Genomic DNA, 23,031 nt, shown 5'->3' on the forward strand with positions numbered 1-23,031 from the left:
ATCTGCATTTAAAGTATCATTATGTAACAGTTTTCTCGTGCTATTTTTTAAATACTTTATAATCGTAACGTCATATTAGATCAGAGATCCTAGTCAGACTGTATTTTTTATTTAGTTATATTATGTAAACAAAAGCAACGCACTTGGAAAATGGAAGCATCTAACACTTGATGCCGTTTATAGCCAGCTATTGCTAATGTCATGAATTATTGTGGGTTTTAAAAAATTATTGCATTGTTAGGAAACATCAAATAGTGATACCTTCGTGGTCTACAATACGTTTCCAGAACATTAAGAACTAATCGTAAACCACAAATCTGGTGTCTTGTGAAGTTTTTAATAGTTTGCATTCTGAAACACATCCTTGCCATTATGGAAATAGTTTTTCTTAAAAATTGAATAAAACAGATAGAATGGCATCTTTTGTGCAGTGCTGGCAGTCCAAATTCCTTCACAAATGAACAAAAAATAAGAATTTAACAGAACACAGTAATAAATAAAAGACAAGATTAAATGGAACTAAAATGTGAAATGTATGTAATGAACAGGAACAATGAAAACAAATACAATCATGTGATCACTGCATTTTCAATTATGGAAGCGCTTCTATTGCAAACCATCTATTCCCACCAGGGTTCAAACCAGATCTTTGACCCATAGTACCCATAGAGTAAATGTGCCTGACCATTTAGTGCTGATGTACTTTGGGGTGGTGATTCATGTGGCTGCTGTTGTTGCCGCTGCCGCTGCCCGTCTCCTTTTTCTTTTCACCGTTCCAGCGGTGTTTTGTGGGAAGTGAAATATGGAGGGGACTTGGACACTGCCGAGCTGGGGGCTGCATGGAGTTGTTATGTATACTGCCTTCTGTGTCTATATGTTTGTGATGTTCATAACAATCTGTATGACTGAGTAATTCTGCATAAAGGTGACATTATTGATCTCAGGTAGTGGCCAGTTTTCAGTAGCAATACATGCCTTGATTGACCATGTGCTTTATTTCTTGGTAGCGGACAGGGATGTGATTGATTGGATATTTTTTACAGTCTCTGATTGAATCTCACTATGAAGAATTGCAGACGCTCATTAGTGCCATAGAACCTTTATTTAATGTTTTTGTTAAAGATCAAAAAGTATTGCTGCCCCGTGTGAGGCTCGAACTCACGACCTTCAGATTATGAGACTGACGCGCTGCCTACTGCGCCAACGAGGCAGATGAGTTCTAGGGTCCTAGTGCCCACTAAAAAACCTGACTGCAGGCCTGTGTGTATGATATAGATGGATTGATATGGGGATAAGTATATACTTTATTGACCCCATAGGGAAAATTGTCTTGGAATCTGTGTTACTGAATCATTTTTTAAAAACATCTGTTCAGTAAATGGCATACTGCTGTCAATCTATCTCATAATACATACATACATACGTACATTGTGCTACCTTCATGGGAAATCAAAGGAATATACGGAAGGATATGATCTCTGAAATAATTTTTGGTAGATTTTATATTTTACTCCTGAGGTTGTGAAATGAATTTTTGGGAATTTAAAAAATGTACATTTTTTCACTGTCTCTGCTCCGACCGCTGCAGCAGGTTCTACGGTCCCTTTAAATCTTGAGAGTGACGTCACAGTCTTGGTTTATTGTCCTGAAAGCTGTTTTGGTACAGCGAGACCAACCAGACAGCAAAGACAGCATCGCAATATTTGTGACAGCCTTGATTTCGCAAGGAAATAAATAGACACACAAGTAAAAAAAGAACTAAATTAACTTTATCTACAGTGTCGAACACTGTCAACAGTGATGCCTTCCGACAGACCTTTCAAACAAAGAAGGACATTTGGTAAGTATTAACAGTTGCCGTCGATTCCATTAGGAGCCAGCTATCTGGCTAATGCTGGCTGTATGTAAATCGTTAAGACTTTCTGTTATTACTTATACAAGCTGTCAAAAGTGGCAATCGGAAAAATAAATTCGATCCAGCACGAAACAGTCTTTGAAACGATCCAGCGATCGCGGATTCTATGTGCTGGTTCCGATAATTTAGTGTGTTTACCTCGCACAAATAACGACTGGGAGGCCTTTTGTTGTAAGGTTTCTGTTTGTGAGTGCTTATAGTATGCGCTACAAATATTACCAAATATAATCTATCGTTAGTGAGTTTATATAAACAATAAATGACGGAAATGATACCAAGGAAACTGCAAGGTAATGAAGCTTGTCCCCTTGTATAATAATGGCGCGTTATGTAGGAACATAATTTCAACATTCGGAAACCCTATCTGTTACAGGCGTAGGTTAAGTTATGCTGTAATTTTTAGCGTGTATTTCAGTATACCGATGGGTGGGGATAGGGAGGAGCCATGGACCATTGCATAAGTCTTAACAGGTTGAAATGTAGCTAATTGTTGACCTATATTTTTTTGAAAACGGTAATATGATTAAGAATGTGAGGATTATTTCCCCGTAGGGCTGCTCCAATTCTCAAGTTACTGTTTGTGATAAAGCACAAAAATATTGCAGAGTCACACAGGGTAAGGTTAATGAAATGCGCCATAGCATGGCAGACTTTGCCTCAGCACCGGGCATTGTCTGCGCTGCCACAGGCTGTTGGGCATTCTCAGTATGGGCACAGGCTGTTGGGCATTCTCAGTATGGGCACAGGCTGTTAACTAAACACGGACACAGGCTGTTGTCATAACACAGGCACAGGCTGTTGGGCATTCTTAGTGTGGGCACAGGCTGTTGGGAATTCTCAGTGTGGGCACAAGCTGTTGCCTAAACACAGACACAGGCTGTTGTCATAACACAGGTGCAGGCTGTTGGGCAATCTCAGTGTGGGCACAGTTATAAAGTAACAGATAAACATATCTGACCTACAATGAAAATGGCAGAGGCAAAGGTTACTTTGCAGGTTTTACAGAGCCATAGGCTTTGTAGAAAAGGGGTGAGCAACCTGTATTACAAACAAAATACATGCATGGAAGAAAACGCAAGCATTCAAAATACTAACCCGGTCTGTGGCACAGCTAATGCCTTTGTGAAGAAAAAATGTTTCCCGGCTTAAAGCGTATAAACCAATAAGCAAATAGAACAAAAGGGACTGTTATTCTAGCTCACAATTCCATGTGCTCTTAAAATCCAAAATAAGGAAAAATAGGTCAGTCTAAGTGCCTGCCTCCCTGCTAGTGAGTGTACACCTGTCCCTAATGCAAGAACACCTGCATATTGCATTGCTTCTTAGCTCTCAGCTCTTAACCAGGGTCCATGTTGCCCGGGGATATGTGAAAATAATGACTCTTCTGATTTGGGATTAGTCCTAGTAGTACTGTGCGATGGCACTAATCACATACATTGCTTAACGGGGATACAATGTAATAGTGAGGATGGGACAACCAGAGCTACTGTGCTGCATTATAATGAGTTATAATGTGTAATAATGCAACGTGTTGAAAGAGGCAGAATTCTGTTGGAGCGTGGAGGCATTGGCACTGGCAGACATATTGACACATGAGATTTGTATCGATCTTTTCCTTCTGTTTTAACAGCGATAGTGTGCACAGAGTCAATGACCCTTCTTGTTGATTGAACGCTACTCTTTCTTCCCGTTGAGCTAACCAGCCTGCTCTTTAATTTCAGCCTGTCATGACTTTTGACTCTCCTTTCTAAGACAAGAGTCTAATGTTCAGGTCATCTCTTCTTTGTCCTGCGTGTGTATCTCAATCAGTCTGTTCTCTTGACGTGAAAGAGTGCGAACGGACTCCCAGCAGCACAAGAAGTTCCGTATCTTGTACGATTTAGAGGATTTGGGCAAATTTGAGAATCAGCCTTTCTGGTACTCGCTGGCCCTTTATATTCTGAATAACACAGGTGATTCTTCTTTTCTTCAAAGAAAAACATACCTTTAATATTTATTTCCTCCAAAGGACTGCGTATGCATTAAATTGGGTTTTTATTTGACGCTTCACATGAGCCAGCTGTAGAGTCATCAGAGTTATTACACGACCCTTGTGAGAGAGGACTTCTTTCTCTGTGAGAGAAGGCTTGTTTGTTTGCTGAATTTAAGGCAAGGCATATTCTGTCATATGAATATCAAGTTCATTTCAAAATCCTGCAAGGCCAACTAAAAATGTGTCTGCATTTTTGGTAACTCTCTACTGAAGAAAAACATCTCGAAACCAGGCCTTGTTTGCCCCCATTGATAACATTGCCATCTTACGCTCTTTGTTTACACTCTTCCAGTCGCTAGACTGTTCACATGCAATACCTGATTATCTTTCTTCAGCATTTAGTGTCCCAGACCTTATTTAAATGGTTATTATCTACTTTAACTAATTTGCTCACTTATTAGGCTAATTGTCCCATACTCCTTTTTTTGTGATGTAGCATTTGTTACTGCAGTGAATGTCCTTTGTTATCAGCGACTTGCTGTACAGAATAGGACATCCTGCCCGTTCACTGTCACAGGCATTGATTGGAGAACCAGGTCAATCTGGCATGTACCTTTCAAAATTAAAATAAATCACTGATTCAAGGTTCTCATAAACTTTCATTATTTTTGAATATGCTCATAAAGCTGTTTGTGTGTTAAATATATTAAATAATTAACTACAGAGCAGTATATGATATATTATATATAGTATAGGTTAATAGTTTTAATTTCCTATAATTTAAAGGAGTTTGATCTCCATGTAAAGTATTGCTGCTGTTTTATGTTTTATAAAAAAACATAAAACAGCAGCAGTTTTTTTAAATAAATACTTTTGCTGTATATATATATGTAGCTCTTGTTATGCATGCCTTGAATAATACTCTTTCCCCCCGCTCTCTCCTATATATCCTCCTTTCTTTCTCTCTTTCTTTCGCTCTCCACTCCTGTCCTCCTGGCTCTCGCTGCGTACTGTTTGTTTTGGTGGGTGACCATGATCATGCTGTCAGTCAGCTGACCGCTTAAGTAACTAAAGAACACAGACTCGGCTGGGATTGGCTTGAATTGAGAAGGAGGTGGGGAATTGGGGGAAGGGGGTGGGGGCGGGGGCGATGGGCGAAGGGCTGTTGTTGTTACAGAATTCAAATAACTCTGCAGGGCAGCTGTTTGGCCCTGTTTGATTTTTGATGTTGAAAATCCTTCTAGTGTTACTGCACTAAGTTCCACCATATTTCTGTATGTACAAACATAATCTCAATTTTTTTAAAAAGCAAAATGGGATATTTTGCATATCACTGTGTAGAGACATTTACTCACACGTTGCCAAGTAGCTTCACTTCTTCAAAATGTGATTAGAAAACATTAGAGTTTTGGTGTACTGTGAAAATTCTTTGTTTCTAAGATTACAAGCGGGTGTCATGGCTCAAGAAATTAACGTGCTTTTTTACTTATCTGTCCATTCCAGCCGATCGCTGCAAAGAGGTACAGCAGATTCGCGACCAGCACCCCAACAAAATCCCGGTAAGAACTCGCTGTCACAGGATATCAGTAATATCACCATCACGGGATATCAACAAACACCTTATCACGGAATATCCGCGGGAACACTTTGTCACGGGATTATGAGTCAGTGCATTTCATCGCAGGACAGGGCCACTCCCCGGCAGAGTGTGTGACTGTGATAGAATGAACTCGTGTGCGTGCTCTCGTCTGCGAGGGACTGGGTTAACATTGAGCCTGTTCAGCGCTGAGCTGTTGGAAAGCCCTGGAAGGCTGTATTTGAGCCCAGAGTAAAGTGATTAAGGCTATAATGTCAGACCCACTGATCCGGCTGCAGTCTCAAGTCCTTCTGCAGGCCTGCTGTCAGCGACCGCGAATGCGCACAAAACAATGTACCGTTCTCCTTAATAAGTGAAACAACACTACGCTTATGTATTTAAATAGTAACGGAAAAAGCACTGTGTTCGTAAAAGTGTTCCAGAAGTCTCCTTTGACAGGCCAAATCAAGCTAACGAGCGTAATCAAAGATAATCAACTTCTGCGGAAAACCAAAATGTTGGCTTTCAGTAGGCGTGCTACTGTGACGATAAATGAGCCTTAGCTGTGTTCTCGTGTGCTCTTTCTCGTTCTGAGAAGTGTATTCTCGGTTTGGTTCGCTGGAAGAGACATGGGCCTGTAATTACAGGGGGTGTCACTCTACAGCAGTGGAGCTGAGAGGCCTTCTGCTGTCAGGCACCTCTGTGCTCATGAAAGGAAGGCCTTGAGCTTTGGGTGGGGCTGAATGTTCCCCGTTCATAACAGGAAGAGAGGGCCGCCAGGTTACCGAAAATTTCCAAAAATTCTCAGCGTGCTCATCCGTCACCCTCGGCCTTTCTGTCTGTCTTGCTGTCCGTATGTCAGTATGAAAGCCTGCTGTGACAGTGTTACGCCCCTAGGGTCGGTTTGTTGATTGAAGTCGTTTCTGCGGTATGCAATCGCAGTTGTTGTTGAATGAGGTCATTAGCAGACAGACATATTTGAGCAGTGACGTCTTAATGTGAAAAAGCTTGTACATAAGGAAGGAAGCTGTACATAATAGGACTGTCATCTGATACTCTTTTTGGGTCTCATTATTGAGATTACTCGTATTACAGAATATATTGCGGTATTTTTATATTATTTAGGCCAAAGGTTTTTATAATTTTGAATTTAGTTTCTATGTTTTGGTGTTTTCCAAATACCTGTACCTAGTCAAATGTTAAACAAGGTGGAAATATGCTTGTATTTCATAAAAGCCCACATTTATTTAATCACTTATCATTTACCAAAACCGTGTGTCCATATATGTGGTGTGGGCGTGTGTGTGTGTGTGTACATATACATATATATACACTGAATTTCTACTGCATATTTAAATTGTAAATGTTTACTGTAAGTGTGAATAAATGAATTTCCACTGTAGGAAAGGCAAAAGTATGCTTGGAATTTGTGTACTGTGGAGAACCAGAAAGGCCTGCTGAGCAGAATGGTGAAAAGTCGTTCATTTTTAAAGTCCAGGCTGTTTATTTGTCTGTCAAGCGGAAGTTTAAATTACACTATGTGCAGAACAGACTGTGAAGCCTCACTATACTGACTCATCTGTGGAGATCCGGAGGACATACAAAGTCCCAGATACAGGAAGTACGGGACATACAGAGTTCCAGATACATAAAGTACAGGATATACAAAGTCCCAGAAAAAGGAAGTAGAGGATGTACGAAGTCCCAAATACAGGAAGTACAGCATATACAAAGTCCCAGAAAAAGGAAGTGCAGGATATACAAAGTCCCAGATACAGGAAGTGCAGGATATACAAAGTCCCAGATACAAGAAGTATGGGATTCACAAAGTCCCAGATACAGGAAGTACAGGATATACAGAGTTTCAGATACAGGAAGTACGGGATATACAGTCCCAGATACAGGAAGTACGGCATATACAAAATCCCAGAAGTGGAAAGTACAGGCTAAAGGCAGCACAGGGATCCAGAAATATAAACTACAGAATTTTAATGTTGAAATATGTCAGTTAAAATGTTATTTTCAGATACACAAAAATATTAGTCGTCAGAAGCTTGTGCCTAGTTCTCATTGGCTGCAATCAGGTTTTGGTGATTTTTGGGGGTCATTTAAAATGGAGGTTTGTGACAATTTAAAGGAGAGGTCAGAGGGCTCTGCTCTTTAAGAACTTGACCAGACATTCTTATTCGAGATGGAAGACTTGCATAAGAAAATACCTTTCAGTAGTTGGAGTCTGGATAAGAGCGTCTGCTAAATGCCTATAATGTAAATGCCTATAATGTAATGTAGTTGAAAGCACAAACCAATATCAGAAATGAGTAGGCCAGCCACAGTGAGTTACAGTTGAATCCAGTTGACATAAATATCCCTTTGGTAACACGTCACAGGTGATCATCGAGAGGTACAAGGGAGAGAAACAGCTTCCTGTGCTGGACAAGACCAAGTTCCTGGTCCCGGACCATGTCAACATGAGTGAACTGGTGAAGATCATCAGGTAAGACTAAGACCAGAGCGTGTTTCTGGAACTCTGAGCAGGCAATGGTTGCAGTACTTGAGATCATCTGGCCCTACTGTGGTCCCCTGTAACAGGCCAGGTTAGGGCTTAACCTAGGTTTAACCTTGGTTATAATAACACTTCTTCATGTGCCAGTTCAGTGGTCATACAATACAGGACTCTGTGTGTTAGTAAGGGAGTGCTACTGGCCTGGGTTTCAGCTGCTGTATCGATAGCCTCTTTCACACATGGGATCCACAATGTTGCTGGGCTCAATTATCCAGGTTAGGTCATGGTTTTTTCCCCATTCTCACATAGGTCTCCTACACAAAAAATACTGTGTTGAGCCTGTTCACATATGACACGGCCATCCGGATCGATTAGGCAAGGCAGGATGTCTACCTGAAGCAGTGCAGGACATTATGAGACTGCTAGTTACTTTGCTGAATTCCGCTGTACTGCTGGCAGAGATGTGTATCTTACCAACACAGCACAGTTGAGATGCAGTTAAGATGTGTGAAAGGGGCTTATATGACCATTTCCTCACCTTAGACCCATACCGTGAAAGCTTAAAATGACTCCTTACTTGTCATGCAACAAATGGTGCAATATCACTATTGGTCTCTGCTTTTCTATGAAGAGACAAGTAAATATGAGGAATCTTAGAGGTACAGTATGTAAGTTTGGTTTTCGAACACTTCTGTTCAAATTTGGTTCAATTTCCTTCACATCCCAACAGATACTAATTTAGTCAAGAAAATGGCGAGCATTGTTGGGCTGAATGGCCTGTTCTCGTCATTATGTTGTGCTATGTTATGTTATGTTGTGTTATATCAACAAATTAAAAGCTCTGAGAAAAAACCTTGGTCTCTCTGACTGCCCGAGGCACTAAAATCAGCCACTCCAAATTTCACGGAATCTGAATCTTAACAACCAATCAGCACAACTCTTCCCTACCTGCCTCGTCAGTCCTGTTTTGCGTTTACAGCATTGCCAGGGCGGGCAAGGTGGGGCTACACAGATAAGAGCAGAGCAGAGATGCTGTGTTGTTAGTGCTTAATCTAGCTAGCTAGTAGAAAACAATTGACATATATCTGATGCAAAGGAATAAGTAGCCAAGTAGCTAGGTAGCGTCTAGCTAGGTAACTTCTGGCAGCTGCTACATCAACAAACCTTATGGGTAAAGTGTGCCGTAACGAAAATATTTGATTCAAATTAAAGTTTGGTTTTGCAGTATTGCGAACTTCCTTGCCTTTTTAAGCTTTGTTACTGCAGCCAGCTAATGCTAACTTCTACCAGTACCTAGCTAGTAATACTGTATCAAACTCAATAATTTTTGCCAATAATTTTTTTCATTTTTGCCATGTTTTTTCAAAATGTAGCTCTCTTTTGCTCATTTATCCAAAGGTACATACAGCACGTTTAAACTACAGTATAAAACTGGGATGCATGTGGCGTAAATGACTTTCATTTTAAGTCAGCATACCATACGTAGTAGTGGAAAACTTGCTAAGAATAATCTTACAAACACACACAGGCAATGACTTGTTCTCCACTGTAGTTGAGGCAAATCATTATATTCAGGTAACCATTTTGCAACAGCTTAAGAAAAAAAACAAACAACTGGTGTCATTATGATTCAATACATGTTACTTTACTACAGGGTAGTAGTGTTGCAGTGTGTTAAATGTTTACCAATACGGCGATTAAATATAAAAAAGGTTATTTAAGCAGGCAGGAAATTTGTCAACAATGTCTGACGGGAGAGGGGGGTTTTGAGAACCCGATAATGGGTGGAGCTATGGCAACATGTCAGTCACCGACATGTTGAACCCAGTCTACAAGGTCTCTCCACAGCAGAACACAAAGATTGGTTCACAGCAGTGAGCACGGGATAGCTCCTCCCATTTTGGGTTGAGACGACAGCCCGAAGCCTCACGCTGCCATCTCTGGCGGCTGACTCTGTCTGGGGGTTTGGGGGAGGGGGGTGAGGGGGGTGGGGATGTAGGGATTAGGTCCGCTCCGCAGGCTGGATCTGACAACTGGAAAGGCATTCAGACTCCTCGTTATAAACCTCGTTGTAAAGCTCGTTATCACGGGCAGCTGCCGAGCTCCTCTCGGGTCGTGCCCTGTTTTTAACGGCCGTCAGAGGGGGCTCTGTCCGGGACGGGCTGTTAGGGACTGACCGCGCTTCACCCTCATATAAAAACACAGGCCCGTTTAAAGAGAAGACCGCGACCGTGAGGCACGTCAGGCTCACTGTACCAGTTTCCCTTCAGCTCAGCCTGTCAGATTCACTGTGGAGTTAAAACTTACATTTTCCCTCATTCACAATCGTTTCCTTATGATCCAATGTTTGTGAAGTAACCAATAATGCATTTCTGACTAACGAGAATTCAACCTCTTCTAAATGCTGTTTTGTCCATTTTTGAGCACATTCTGATTTTGACCAGTGCTTGTAATGACCCTCTTGTAAAGAGGGACTTAATGTTGAAAGCACTGTCCCATGTTGCTTTGCTTTAAATAGATCCTCACCCTCCAGTATTTATAGCTGCTACAGTAAGTCTCCTGGCTTTGACGATATATGGTAAAATACAGGCAACTATAAGCAGCAGGAATAGGTCTGAATATGAGAGTATAACCGGGTTTGTAGAGTCACACAGCCCATTCACATGTTCATGTTGTCAGCAAGCCATGAATAGCTTAAGAACCTGGTGAGTGGAAGAAATTTGTATTGCACAATAAGAAGGGCAGCATTGGTTCATATCTGCTCAGTCCAGCACAAGCGCACAGTGGCTACCATGGCGATGCAAGGCAGCCATTTTGCATCAGACCACTTATTTGAGAACTGCAGGATACCCTGGTGGCCAGATTGGATGAGTGTACTGGTAATATGGTCGATTGAATGAATACATTTGTATTCAGATAGGCCAATTGAGGATCTGGATTAACCAAATTGAAAAGAATAACTATTTTTTGAAGTCATTTTCCAGCTCTAGTGGGTAAACTAGATTTATCATTAAATTTGGTCTTGATTTCCCTCAGTGTAGGCAAATGCATTTCCACAGTATATTATTATTGTTATTGTTATTATTATTATACTAATTGTTAACAACAATAATGACACTAATAATAATAATAATAATAATAATAATGCCTTGCATTTGTATAGCGCATTTTTCACTCGAAGCACTACACTTTGTGATGTCATGGGATCTGTAATAGCCACAGTGAGTCAGCACCTCGGTTTAAGGTCTCATTTGAAAGCCCAGGCCCCAGAAGGATGTTTACTCTCTGTTTAGTATGAAGCCAGTTTGTTTTCCTGTACTACTGCTCATCTCCACCCTCCAAATGAGAGCACATGGACTGTATGGATTTTTGAAAAATTAATGTCTATTGTTCAAGGTAGTATGGTACTTTAACCAGCATGGAGCATGTTTAACTCATGCAAGCTTTAAAAGCGTGTTCAGTGAAACGTGTTATTTAAATTTGCGCATCAGAGGAAGTGATGGTGTTTGAAAGGTCTTGCAGTCTGACTGTATACATATTGCAGGAGGACCTGGACTCTGTGGTTGTATTTAGATGATGCTGCAACCTCGTAAACTGCAGGGAACAGCTCAGTGCCAAGTACAGGCCGTTTAATAGGCTCAAGCTGACTGCACTGCAAACGAGTGGAACTGTGAGTTTGGCTTAGGGTTGGGGTTGCTAATTCAACAACCTGAGGAGAAACTCTGGAGAGCTATGTGCTTGTGCCTCATGTCATTTCAGGTACGGCTCAAAGCAATTCATGATCAAATGTCCTGAGCTGGAGTCTATATCCAGGAATTATGAAAACCCTTGCTATACTGTCTTACAAACAATGAGTTGTGAGAACATGCAAACTTTCTCAAATTTAGGTCTAAACTAAATAGATAATTTTTAAGTATGGATCATTTGAAGGATGGCAGTATGTAAAAAAATGTCAGTGCACCTTCTGTGGCACAATTCATCACTACTCATGGTATGATTTCTCTCTATCTGTATGAAATTTTGAGCAAATTCTGAGTCGGTGCCCTCTTATGAAATTTATGCCAGATTGAGGTCTTTCACAGAGGCTATAACCTGTGGATTTTCAAAATGGTTTTGGCTGATTTTTTTCCGGGCCTTGTGGTGTGAACAGACACAAGCGTCACTGACGCATCTTGATGAAGTGCGTTGATGAGCCGATCCAGCGATTGGTCAATAGGTCGAGCCTTGGCCCCGCCCTTGTTTTGGCTTTGTCACATCTCCAGATGACCGTGAAAGCCCACTTGGCCCTAAAGGGCCTCTCCGGTTCCCTCGTGCGGATCTGATTTCTCCGAAGTGGGACGCTCAGCATATTTGATCTGCGCCCTGAATTCTTCAGCCCCTGCCGGCCACAGCCGCTGACTTGCAGCTCTACCGTGTCCTTATTTATAGCTTGTTTACTGGTTTGTTTTAAATGAGCTACGAATTGTGCATGTGAAAAAATACCGTTTGTCGCTCTTCATGTTTCTGGAATGAACCATGTTTTGCTGTAACCTAGGTGATGTAAGGACAGGATTTTACAGTGCAGTGAGACCATCGTACAGACTGACCATGGGTGACCATTCCCATGTAAAAAGTTTTTAATACAAAGTATGAGAATAGCCTGTTATGTTTGGGTGTTATTTGTACCTTTTCGGAAATGGACTGCACTGAAATGTACTAAAATAAAATGTACTATCAAGATCAAGAACAAACAATTTAGGGCAAACATGCTAATTATTGTCATTTTCAGTTATTGCATGTATTTAAATTCAATTCCGTGAACTATGTTCATCACATATTTACAGTATATTGCAGTATATTTACTATATATTTCTATCAGAGTACCCTGTGGTTGACAGCATAACAGTGTTGTGGTCCTCCAGTTAGGGAGTAACCTCCCGGTCTCCCCGCCGCCCCCCCCCCCCCCCAGGCGCCGCCTCCAGCTGAACCCCACTCAGGCCTTCTTCCTGCTGGTGAACCAGCACAGCATGGTCAGCGTGTCCACGTCCATCTCCGAGATCTACGAGCAGGAGCGCGACGAGGACGGCTTCCTCTACATGGTCTACGCCTCCCAGGAGACTTTCGGCTGCTAGAGAGGGGTCCGAGGATGGATGGAGGGAGGGAGGGAGGGAGGGTGGGAAAGAAACAGAAGGGCTGAGAGAGATGTGTATGGGGAAACACCAGGGTCTAACCTCCCCCACCCCCCCCTCTCTCTCTCTGGGGTGCTCTATTTTCCCTGGGGGGGTGCAAACGGGAAACACTGTAGCTGTGTCTCTTCATGACCCCAACTCCCCCAAACCCCTACACAGAAGTGGTGTATGTTTTTATTTAGTTAAGTTTGCTTAATTTTAGATATTTTTTATAAACATACACATAAACACACACACACACACACCCAGATGCATACACTATATATCTGGATCTTGTAGTCAAGGGAGAGAGAAGCAACACTCTTAATTTCATTGTAAATAGGGCAAAAAAAATCAAAAAATATTAGAATAGTTAGAGACTCTCTTACATGTTTTCTTTTTTAGCCTTCTGTGCTTTAGATGCCAGCAGTCCCCTGTCAGCAGCCAGTGCTCGAGGAGCAGTGCACGGCCTCGGGTGCGCCTGCTGACGCTGCTCCCAGTTAAAAGGGCACAAATCAGAGGCTGCAAGCTCTGTGAACTCCCACTACAGCGCATGGAAGCCCGGTACTTTAGCCCCCGCAGAGAAACTGCTAAATCATTTGGGATGATTATTATGACGAGTAACGGTTCCGGGCCTCAGCGGCCCCCACGGGCCGTTTGGGGTTCTTTATGATTGGCCCTTTGCCTCCTGTGAAGTACAGTGCGTCACGCCCCCGTCAAGCACAGTAACACCCCTGTACAGCAGCGATGCCCCGTGTAATGCACAGTGTGTAACACCCCTGTGAAGCAGTAATGCCCCTGTGTAACACCCCTGTGAAGCAGTAACGTCTGTGTCATGAGCAGTGTGTAACACCCCTGAGAAGCAGTAATGTCCCTGCATAACCCACAGTGTGTAACACCCCTGAGAAGCAGTAATGTCCCTGCATAACCCACAGTGTGTAACACCCCTGTACAGCAGTACCGCTCCTGTGAAGCACAGTGCGCAACACCCTGGTGAAGCAGTAACGCTCCTGTGAAGGACAGTAAAGATGTGCTTCTCCCTCTCTGGGCTCAAAGGACTCCACTTGCTTGCATTCAGGTACAGCGGTGGTCTACAATAAGCATTTGCACAACGCGTTCATTTCGACCCTGCAGATCCCGCGTCCACCAGCCAAAACTGGGTCACTCACTGGCCTTTTCCATTTTAGAAAGTCAAAGTAGTATCAAAACACCAGATACTCCCATGTTCCCCTTGGGTGGTGTCCTCCATTGCAGCAATGGGAATCAAAGGATTTTGGTAGTTTTCACAATCAGATAAATGAAGAAACTGGGGTGCAGAGGTCACCCACACATTGTAACTTTGCTCTGCGGTAGAACGGGGAATCGGGGCTCTCTGGAGCAAAAGAACACTAAACTAGGATAGAGGCCAAATCTTAACTGTGGCATTGTTTCATTCATCGTGTAAAACCTTAACTGCTCTCATCAAGGAATAATTAGCTTTTTTGCACTTGAAATAAGATAAAACATTTAGGAACTAAGTACTGTTCTCATTATATACATAATATATATAATTCTGTAATTGTGTATTATATTCAGTGTCTTAAAAACTATACTATGTTTGTATGCCTTTGGTGTTTGAACTTTTGAATGAATGGGTTTGTACTGCAGTACATACAGTGCATGCTTTGATTTATGCTACGGATTTATTCAGTTTTAATTATTTAAAAATAAAATGGTGAAATATGTCTTTTTAGATTCGTTTTCCCCATTTTCCTAAAACCAAAAAACAAATAAAATACATGTAAGCGTGTTGAAAACGAGACTGGTTGACTTGGAAATTTCACCCACATGTATTGGTCAGTAACCATGTTTTGTTGATGCTTTTACCTGTTCTCTTATTTTTGTCTGGAGCAGTCGCTACTTCGCGAAGAACGCCTGTGTTCCTTTGACACGGCAGATTAATTTAAAGTGTTTGATCGCGAAGGGAAACGTGTCACAGGATGGTGCCAAGTCAGGACACAGCCACTGTTTTCGTGAAACTGCTCTGCTGGGGCAGATGTCCCTTTGTTTCATATGGCTGGGAACAGGTTCATCTGGGTTCGTCTCTACGGTCGTTTGAGGTAGCCTGAATCTGTGCCACCGCATAACCTGCTCTATGCACCTGACCTGCCTGCCTTCGAAAATTCAGTGTTGACCTCGCAGTGATTCACAACGCAGATGTTTAGAAGGCATTAAATGTGCACGAGGGACACAACGGGATGTCACATTGCCTGATTTGGCCAGTAGAGGTCATTACAGACTTACTGAAGGTATCTGGTGAACCTGACCATTGGACATTGCAACCCTTAACCCAAAAACATGATATGACAGAAGACAAAATGGTAGCAATTCATATATAATTGCATACTGGTCACAGACTATTATACTCAACAGTGGGCACTGTGCTAAGACGTGTACACTTACGCTACATACGGTCTGTTCAAAATGGTTGCATGTTTACAGGGACAATAGGGGTAAAATAGGCTAATGCAGGTTTTCCATGCTCCTTTGAAGTTTGACGGAGGTAGAATTTCTTGATAAAAATCAGAATTGCTTAAATTTGGGTCTTGGGTCATTTGTGCATTTTGTTCATACTGTGCTGTTGTAAACCGATGCCGTATCGGAATCTGTAGTTTCGATTGGAGCTGACCCCGGAATGTTTATTTTGCGCATATGAAGGTCGCTTTATGTTGGTTTATGGCCTTTACGTAACATCTGATATACGGCCTACTGTACAGTTTTATGGGGCCTTCAGGGAGTGGCTTTGTGACCTTGAAGGGAATCTCGTTCTTTTTCCAGGCACAGCCTTTTTGAATTTTGGTTTTATTATTACGAAGATTACAAGAAAAATTAACCAATGGGTGGATAAAAATAAAATGGCACTCTCACAATGCAAGGCTTTGTTCTACTAACTTTATTCTACTCCTTAAGCAATCGACAACAATAAAATAAACATTCTTCACACTCCTTAAGAGTTAGACCCTCTTATGCATAACTGAGAAAGTTATGTCATTAAAAGTGACTGGCACCCAGCGGCAATGGAAAGTTTTTCTACAAACACTTTAGCAGACTTGTTCATTTACACTGCCAGTTACACAGTCGCATCTCATTTAATCGTTATACATGGTTGTTGCTGAAAGAAAAAAAACCAGACAGGGGTTAAACATCCTTTAAAAGGATGTTGTCCGGTGTGCTAAATGTGTCAGATGTACACATCGCTCGGGACTCCCAACAGCGCATATCCGGCAACACCGGCAGGTCTCTTAGGTGAGGCTGAAAAACAAGACAGGAAACAAGTGATTAAAACCGAGGTTAAAAATGAAGCTGGAAACGGTGAGCGATTGTCCTCTGGATTCCCGCTATTCCTGTACTCATGCATTCCTCAACGATCTACCCAAGAAAGAGTCTTACAAGGCTGTACAGAAAGAACTAAGAAGCACTACATTGAGGCTAGCATCTGCAATTCATTCATTTTAATTTTCATGGAAATCATTTCTGTTTCCTTAACCATCTATCTTTGGAGCATGGTCGCTGGCCAATGAATTGAGTCTGGTCGGCTCAGGGTGTAGACTGGTGACCAACATGGTCAGTCAGTCAGTGTTTGCATTCAAATTGCGGCTCATATGGTAATAATCTAAAACAATCTAACCGCACTCAAGAACAAAACCTGCACGCTTGCATACGTATCGTGCCGTGTACAGACATGCTCTGCACTGGACGGACGTACGCGTTTCCCGAGCACGGGGCTCAGGGACGGGGGGGGGGGGGGTTAGTCAGTCACCTATCGATGAGCGAGTCTCTCATGGTGGTGGCGATGGTGCTGGGCTGGGCTTCGCTCAGTCGGAACACGCTTTCGATTACCGACAGCTCCGTGCTGGTGGTGTCCAGGCCACAGAACGCACACCAGTCGTTTACCACCATCCCCGCCGCGATGACCTCGCTCCCCCGATTTACCGTTCCCGCCTGGGGAGGGACAAACAACACCCAAACTTAACAATGCCTTCCTTATTACTGAAAAAAACATTATTTCATAACAGCGGCTAACTTCAGAAATTAACATGGACAGAACATCTGAACGCACTTTCAATGCAGTGTTCAGAGATAGCGTTGCCTGAATCTGCAGAAATACCGGACTGCTGACACGGTACCCGAATGACCAATCTGTGTCTTTTCCTCAATTTTTCCATCAGAAAGAAAATCCTTGCAAAATGCCATTTTTAACATGTATAAAATATGGTGTGGACATCATTATAAAGCATCTTGATGCTGAGGGAAGGAACATTTGCAGGCCTGCCTCTATTTCAGCAGGGAGAACGCCTCACCAGAGTCTCTTGTAAGAATAACTCGTTTCCATGCATGCACAGGAAAAAACACGGCTTGACAAAAATAGAACACCTGGAGGAAAATTATCAGCAATGAGCCAACATGCAGGTGACTAAATATTGGTACTTGAGAGCCAAATGTAAATCTTTTCATTCATACTTAGTTGCCATGCCAGCATTCAGCTGTGTATGAGTCTCCTGGCAACCCAGAGACCAGGGTATCTCTCCAGGCATCAGTAAATTAAATTAAGACTTAAGACATTTTTAATGCCACTGAGGGAAATTTAAGACCAATTTCCCTTCAAAAATAACAGTAAAATTATCCAATGAATATTGACTATATGAGGCAAAAAGACACACATCAATTTTCAGGACATAATTATATCAAAAGTGTCAACGACGTATTGTGTGCACTGACAGAAAGCAACAAGCAGCTGCGTGTGTCACTGCCAGGAACATTGTGTTGATTTCTGTTCCCATCAGAAACAATAAGGCTAATTTATACTTAATCACATCGCACGAGTCACGACATTTTCAAAAAGTGTTGCTTGACAAAAATGAAAGTGTCACACGACTGTTGCCATTTAATCCTGCCTGCTGGGAGGGTTCTATTTATTCTATGGTAATGAGACTCCTTACCATTTGTTTACATATGTGAAAATATGGAAATTATGGAGAAGGAATACATTTTAGATCCATTTTTGTTTTAAAAAAACGTGAATGGGGGAAAAAGAATGTGGTCCGTCCCATAAATCATTGAAGGAAAACCAAGCACAATAGCTGTGCCCTAGTTAAGCAGCGTGAAATCCTGGATGAAGGCACTCATTTCAAATATTTTAGAAAGTCGGCCATTTTATGTCCGGGATATAAAATTCTTGAGGTGTGCGACACTTTTCAATTAAAAATACATCATTTTTGTCAAGCAACATTTGGCGAAATTGTTGTCAGATTAATTCCACAATGTTACGGAGAAAAATGTAATTCTGTTTTTCTGAATTAACACAACTATTTAGGCTAATTTTGTTTAAATGAAAATGAAGTCACTTAAGACCTCTGGAAATCATATTTCAGAATATTTAATACCATTTAAGGCCTTGAATTTTGACAAACCGATTTAATACTTTTTCAAAATTTTTAATGATATGCTGTTAAGCCCCCCCAACCCCTAACCCCACATTCTTTGTCAAAAAGTGTTATTTACACTATGGCAAGCTAAAAAAATAAAACTAAGGCCCTTCATTGCAGCAAGCCAATTAAGAGCCAGGTGTCATAACAGAACTCACCACTAGGGGCACTTGGAGGAGAGAGGACAGTTCGTCTTGGTCTTCTATTGAGGTCTTGGGGTGCACGAGCCCACCCTGATTGCTGAAGGTGCAGTAGCTCCCCACCAGCACCTGCTCTGCTACCGTCTGCCGGAACACCTCCACCTTCAGACTGTCGGCCAGGATCTCCTCTGTCTCCTGCCAGGGCGTGGAAGTGTGATCAGTGCGAGACCAACCAATTAAAACACAACGGTGATGCTTTGCCACAGATTTTTACAAGCCTGGGATAACACACTGGCTCTCCCAACCTCACCTCACTGTGTCAGACTCGGGAAAAAAAACCAGTCAGAAAAGCTCTAAACATTACAGGGTGTACGGAACTCTTAACTCTTTGAGGAGCACCTTTTTTCCCAAAATGTTTTTTTATTTATTTATTCTAAGTCAGTGTTCTAGAAATCCATTGCCTTCCATTACCAGTAGTAACTGTTACATCAGCATTAGAATGTTCCGTTGAGAACATTCTGATTACACATTTGTGATCGTACACCTTAAGGGTTAAATATCCCCTCATGGGCAGGACATGGGAAATTAGCGATAAGTGGGAAAAATAAACACACTTAATACAGCGAGTCATTAAAATAAAGCCACCCAAGAAAATTCTAGTTACATCAACACACATCCTGAAATTGCCTATAATCCATTTGTCAATATATATAATTTATGCTAAGTACTATGAATATGTTTGTTATCACCTGTGGTTTACTTGCCATCTACATTGCCTTGTGCACATCAGATCAGAAACATTAATAAAATATTCCCAAAAAGTATTTGGCCTTAAATAATCGGATTACAGTCGGTAGTCCCTATGCTTCCAGACACATTTCAGTCCGGCAGGTCAAAGCCAGTCCATCATGGCCGACCGTCAGAAGGCGAGACAGAAGCCACAGAAAAGGAGCGTTCCTCCAGCACACAGGCTCTTCTCTTATTGGCCAGCCCGCCGCTCTCTCTCACCCTGTCCAGGTCGGGGTGCACCAGCGCCACGTAATCGTTACAGGCGATGACGTTCCCCAGAGCCGACAGCCTCTCCTCCACCCGCTGGATCTTCACGCTGTCCGGCAGGCAGTTCCGCAGGTGCTGCAGCTCCTGGTCCGTGGCGTTGTTCGGCACTAGCAGACCGTGTCGGTTTCCTAGGCAGGAACAGACGGTTACAGCCAGGTGGAGACACAAGACCGCAACACAACCGGCAGAGCCGTTTTTCTAAAAGCAGAGATGTTCGGTTTTCACCTTTTACGCTTTCATTCATTACCGAGGTAGTCTATTATTTATATATATTTATTTGAAAAGAACAATACACAACTTGGAAATAAAAATACAAAAAAAATTAAATATTGGTCAAAATAAGATACTGGCTATATCTGAAGCCTGAAAAAAATATAAATATTTGGATAAATGCATGTGTCCGTATGTATAAATACAAACACATGCATGTGTGTGTGTAGGATTGTTGGATCCTTGGTAGGATTCTTGCTTGCTGAACAAGCTTACTCTACAGGGTTGGAGTCCTGATCGATGTGGTCACTTCTGGCACTACGATCCTTACTTCACTCTAGTGTTTCTTTTGCACCTCTACATCATGAACCTATGCACTTGTTGTACGTCGCTCTGGACAAGAGCGATAAGAGCGTCTGCTAAATGCCTATAATGTAATGTAATGTGTATGTGTTTGTGTATATATATATATATATATATATATATCATAAATATATGCCTGCATACACACACTTTTCATATTCACCTGTGACAAGTTCAGGCATGTTTAATAGTCTTGTCAATAGAACAGCACAATGCATTCCGAAACGCCAGGCCAAGATCACCAATGACTCATCTGACGGAGTGCCCTCAACAATGACAAACACCAGGCCTATGCCGATTACTCTGGCAACATGCAAATGGACTTCAGCAAAACAAGCATTTTAGGATGCAGTTTAAAAGAAAAGCAACATTTTCATTCTTGACAATAAAAAAAAAAAATGTAGCCACCAGGCACTGTACACTTCTACAAGTATCAACTGCATGTACAATATTAAATGAGTCACTGGTTTTGATTCATTTAATCAAACTATAACAATGCTGGTGACCCACGACATCTGTGATTATATGTATTGTTTACTAAATAAAATATAATATATCCTGGGAACAATCTGAAAAGGCACCTCTCGGTGTGCTCTGAAGACAAGGAGATAAGAAAGCAAAACTGATTGCTTCACAAAGCATTTGAACTACCTTTTCAGAGTTCAAAAGTTTACAAAACCTATGGACTTTAATATGACTGTAAAGGTAAATCCATGAATAGCTTCAGATTGCATTGTATGGGGTTATTATGGTATGCATGCGAGAAATCTATTTCACTGCAATATCGGGTTATATCAGTCTCATTTCCATCAATATGACATTCAATTTATTACCAAGCTCAAATCTATTGGACCCAGGTCCTTCGTGATGTCATGACATAATGCCCAATAAATGCTTTAGACTAATTGCATATCTCCTCCCATAGTTTGAGACAAATAAAAGTATTCTGTCGAGGGTGAGGTCGAGGGCAACGTTATGGTGTCATTTCTTTCAGTTTCCTCACAATGATAGCACAGTTAGCATACAGCTCATAGATATCGTCTAATATTTTTTGTACTGGATGTACAGGGATGAAATTGGTATCAATCTTATTGTCTAACTACGGGTAAGATTGCCAAAAAGCTAATTCCCAAAAAGTTGGACTATACCTTTAAGTTCCATTCACTCTGTCCGAGTGCAAGAATTAACCCTAAAGTGATCTGGCCAGAGATCTGTGGCTTATGCTGGTTTACCAATGACCAACAGAATTAGAGAGTCGAGAGGTGGTTCAATTTTACCAAGGCAGCAGGCCCTATTCCCAGACTGAGTCCCACAGTTGTATCCCTGCATTTCCATGAGCACCATCCTCGATTTCTCCTCTAATCCAGCTATCCATACTAGCACAAATAATTCCCTGGTCATTGTTAAGTGCAATAAGTGTCCCGACTCCCGGCTATCTGATTATTTCAATTAACATCCTTTATAGGATTAGATACTCACCCACACACATCCTTCCAATTATACGACATCCTGCTATGGAGGCGTGTACAACAGGTATAGTTTCTGACAATTCTCCTTCAAAGACACTGCAAGAAATAAGAAAATATAGCAGGGCCACATCAGCAGCCATTCAATCATACTGCCTAGTATTCGATTTGTTACAACTGAAGATGGAGGAGTGGGGAATAAGGCCATTATGTGCAGATGTGAATTACGTGATGTGTAATGCAATAATTTCAGTACCAGTATTGCGGAATTAGGCAAAATAATTTACCGACCATAACTGTAAATTAGTTAAACATTTTAAATAGATCAGAACCTACTAATAGTCTTACATGTAATGCTAGCAAAAATAGTTAAGATACCCAAATGTATTATATCGTCAAAGCCCAACCAGCAGCAAAAGAAAATTCGACCCGCCATCAACCCAAGGCTTCCCCTGGACCACTGACCTGTAAAAGTTCTCTGAACCACCAATGGCTACAAGGCAGTATGTGTTCGTAAGTTTGGCGAAGCAGCCGATTTCGTTGTTCTTTTCAAAGGATGCGCGGACTGCCATGGCTGGTTACTGTAGATGTAAATCAGGAACTGCATAAGAAACACATATTTAATCCACAAATTGCACTCACGTTGTATAACTCGCAAAACTCTGAGGTACAACGAATTGCCAAATGCAGTGCTATACTAATGCTTTCAAATCAAATAGAAAACGTTCGAGTGTAAATTACGATAACCAGTCTTTATTTTTAACAGTACTTTCTGGGAAGCTATGCAGTGTGTCAACAGTAATATATTCCCACAACACTGAACGCGAAACACAAACTAAAATGGTAATCCAGCTACATTTTGTAATACCAACGTGGGAAACTGTTACATGATTTAGCTAGCCAGCTAGCAAGGAGATACTGGTAGAAGTTAAAGCGATGAGGACGATAAAGGCAGTAGTTCGGTAAAAACAGTAAAGCTACAATAAATGTGCGCGTCGTGAAATTAGGTATCATGTTAAGTATAGCTTATTCACCAATAATTTTGTAACAGTGTGGACTTTACCTTAGCCGATGGTCTGGCCTTCCAACCAGAATGTGTGGACTTCTTTTCCCACGTGTCGACTTCCGCACCAACGTCGACGTAATGACGTTGAAAACGTCGTTTTGAACGAGTGAAAGGGACGGCTTCTTCTGCCCAGCTATTCTACGAAAGTAGGC

At 41.7% G+C, this 23,031-nt stretch overlaps 2 protein-coding genes and 1 non-coding gene across 4 annotated transcripts; 1 reads left to right on the forward strand and 2 right to left on the reverse strand.

Annotated features, from left to right (window-relative positions):
• Positions 1–1,137: 1,137 nt before the first annotated feature.
• trnam-cau (transfer RNA methionine (anticodon CAU)) lies at positions 1,138–1,210 on the reverse strand. The gene has a single exon. It is a non-coding gene; the product is annotated as a tRNA-Met (tRNA).
• Positions 1,211–1,632: 422 nt separating this feature from the next.
• On the forward strand, positions 1,633–14,909 carry map1lc3a (microtubule-associated protein 1 light chain 3 alpha). The gene is made up of 4 exons (XM_064305558.1): positions 1,633–1,840; positions 5,391–5,446; positions 7,851–7,957; positions 12,915–14,909. The coding sequence occupies exons 1-4, from the start codon at positions 1,801–1,803 to the stop codon at positions 13,075–13,077; spliced, it is 366 nt and encodes a 121-aa protein (XP_064161628.1). The 5' UTR covers positions 1,633–1,800; the 3' UTR covers positions 13,078–14,909.
• Positions 14,910–16,030: 1,121 nt separating this feature from the next.
• On the reverse strand, positions 16,031–23,029 carry eif6 (eukaryotic translation initiation factor 6). 2 transcript variants are annotated; one of them, XM_064305556.1, is made up of 7 exons: positions 22,877–23,029; positions 22,279–22,414; positions 21,827–21,912; positions 19,727–19,902; positions 18,737–18,913; positions 16,913–17,094; positions 16,031–16,404 (listed from the first exon to the last, which is right to left on the reverse strand). In XM_064305556.1, the coding sequence occupies exons 2-7, from the start codon at positions 22,383–22,385 to the stop codon at positions 16,395–16,397; spliced, it is 738 nt and encodes a 245-aa protein (XP_064161626.1). In that variant the 5' UTR covers positions 22,386–22,414; positions 22,877–23,029; the 3' UTR covers positions 16,031–16,394. The 2 variants fall into 2 exon arrangements, with proteins under 2 accessions (XP_064161626.1, XP_064161627.1); XM_064305557.1 differs by having other exon boundaries at positions 22,279–22,394; positions 22,877–23,017.
• Between the last annotated feature and the right edge of the window lie 2 nt (positions 23,030–23,031).

This window comes from Anguilla rostrata, chromosome 13 (assembly GCF_018555375.3).
Source record: "Anguilla rostrata isolate EN2019 chromosome 13, ASM1855537v3, whole genome shotgun sequence".
In the NCBI taxonomy this organism is placed as follows: Eukaryota; Metazoa; Chordata; class Actinopteri; order Anguilliformes; family Anguillidae; genus Anguilla; species Anguilla rostrata.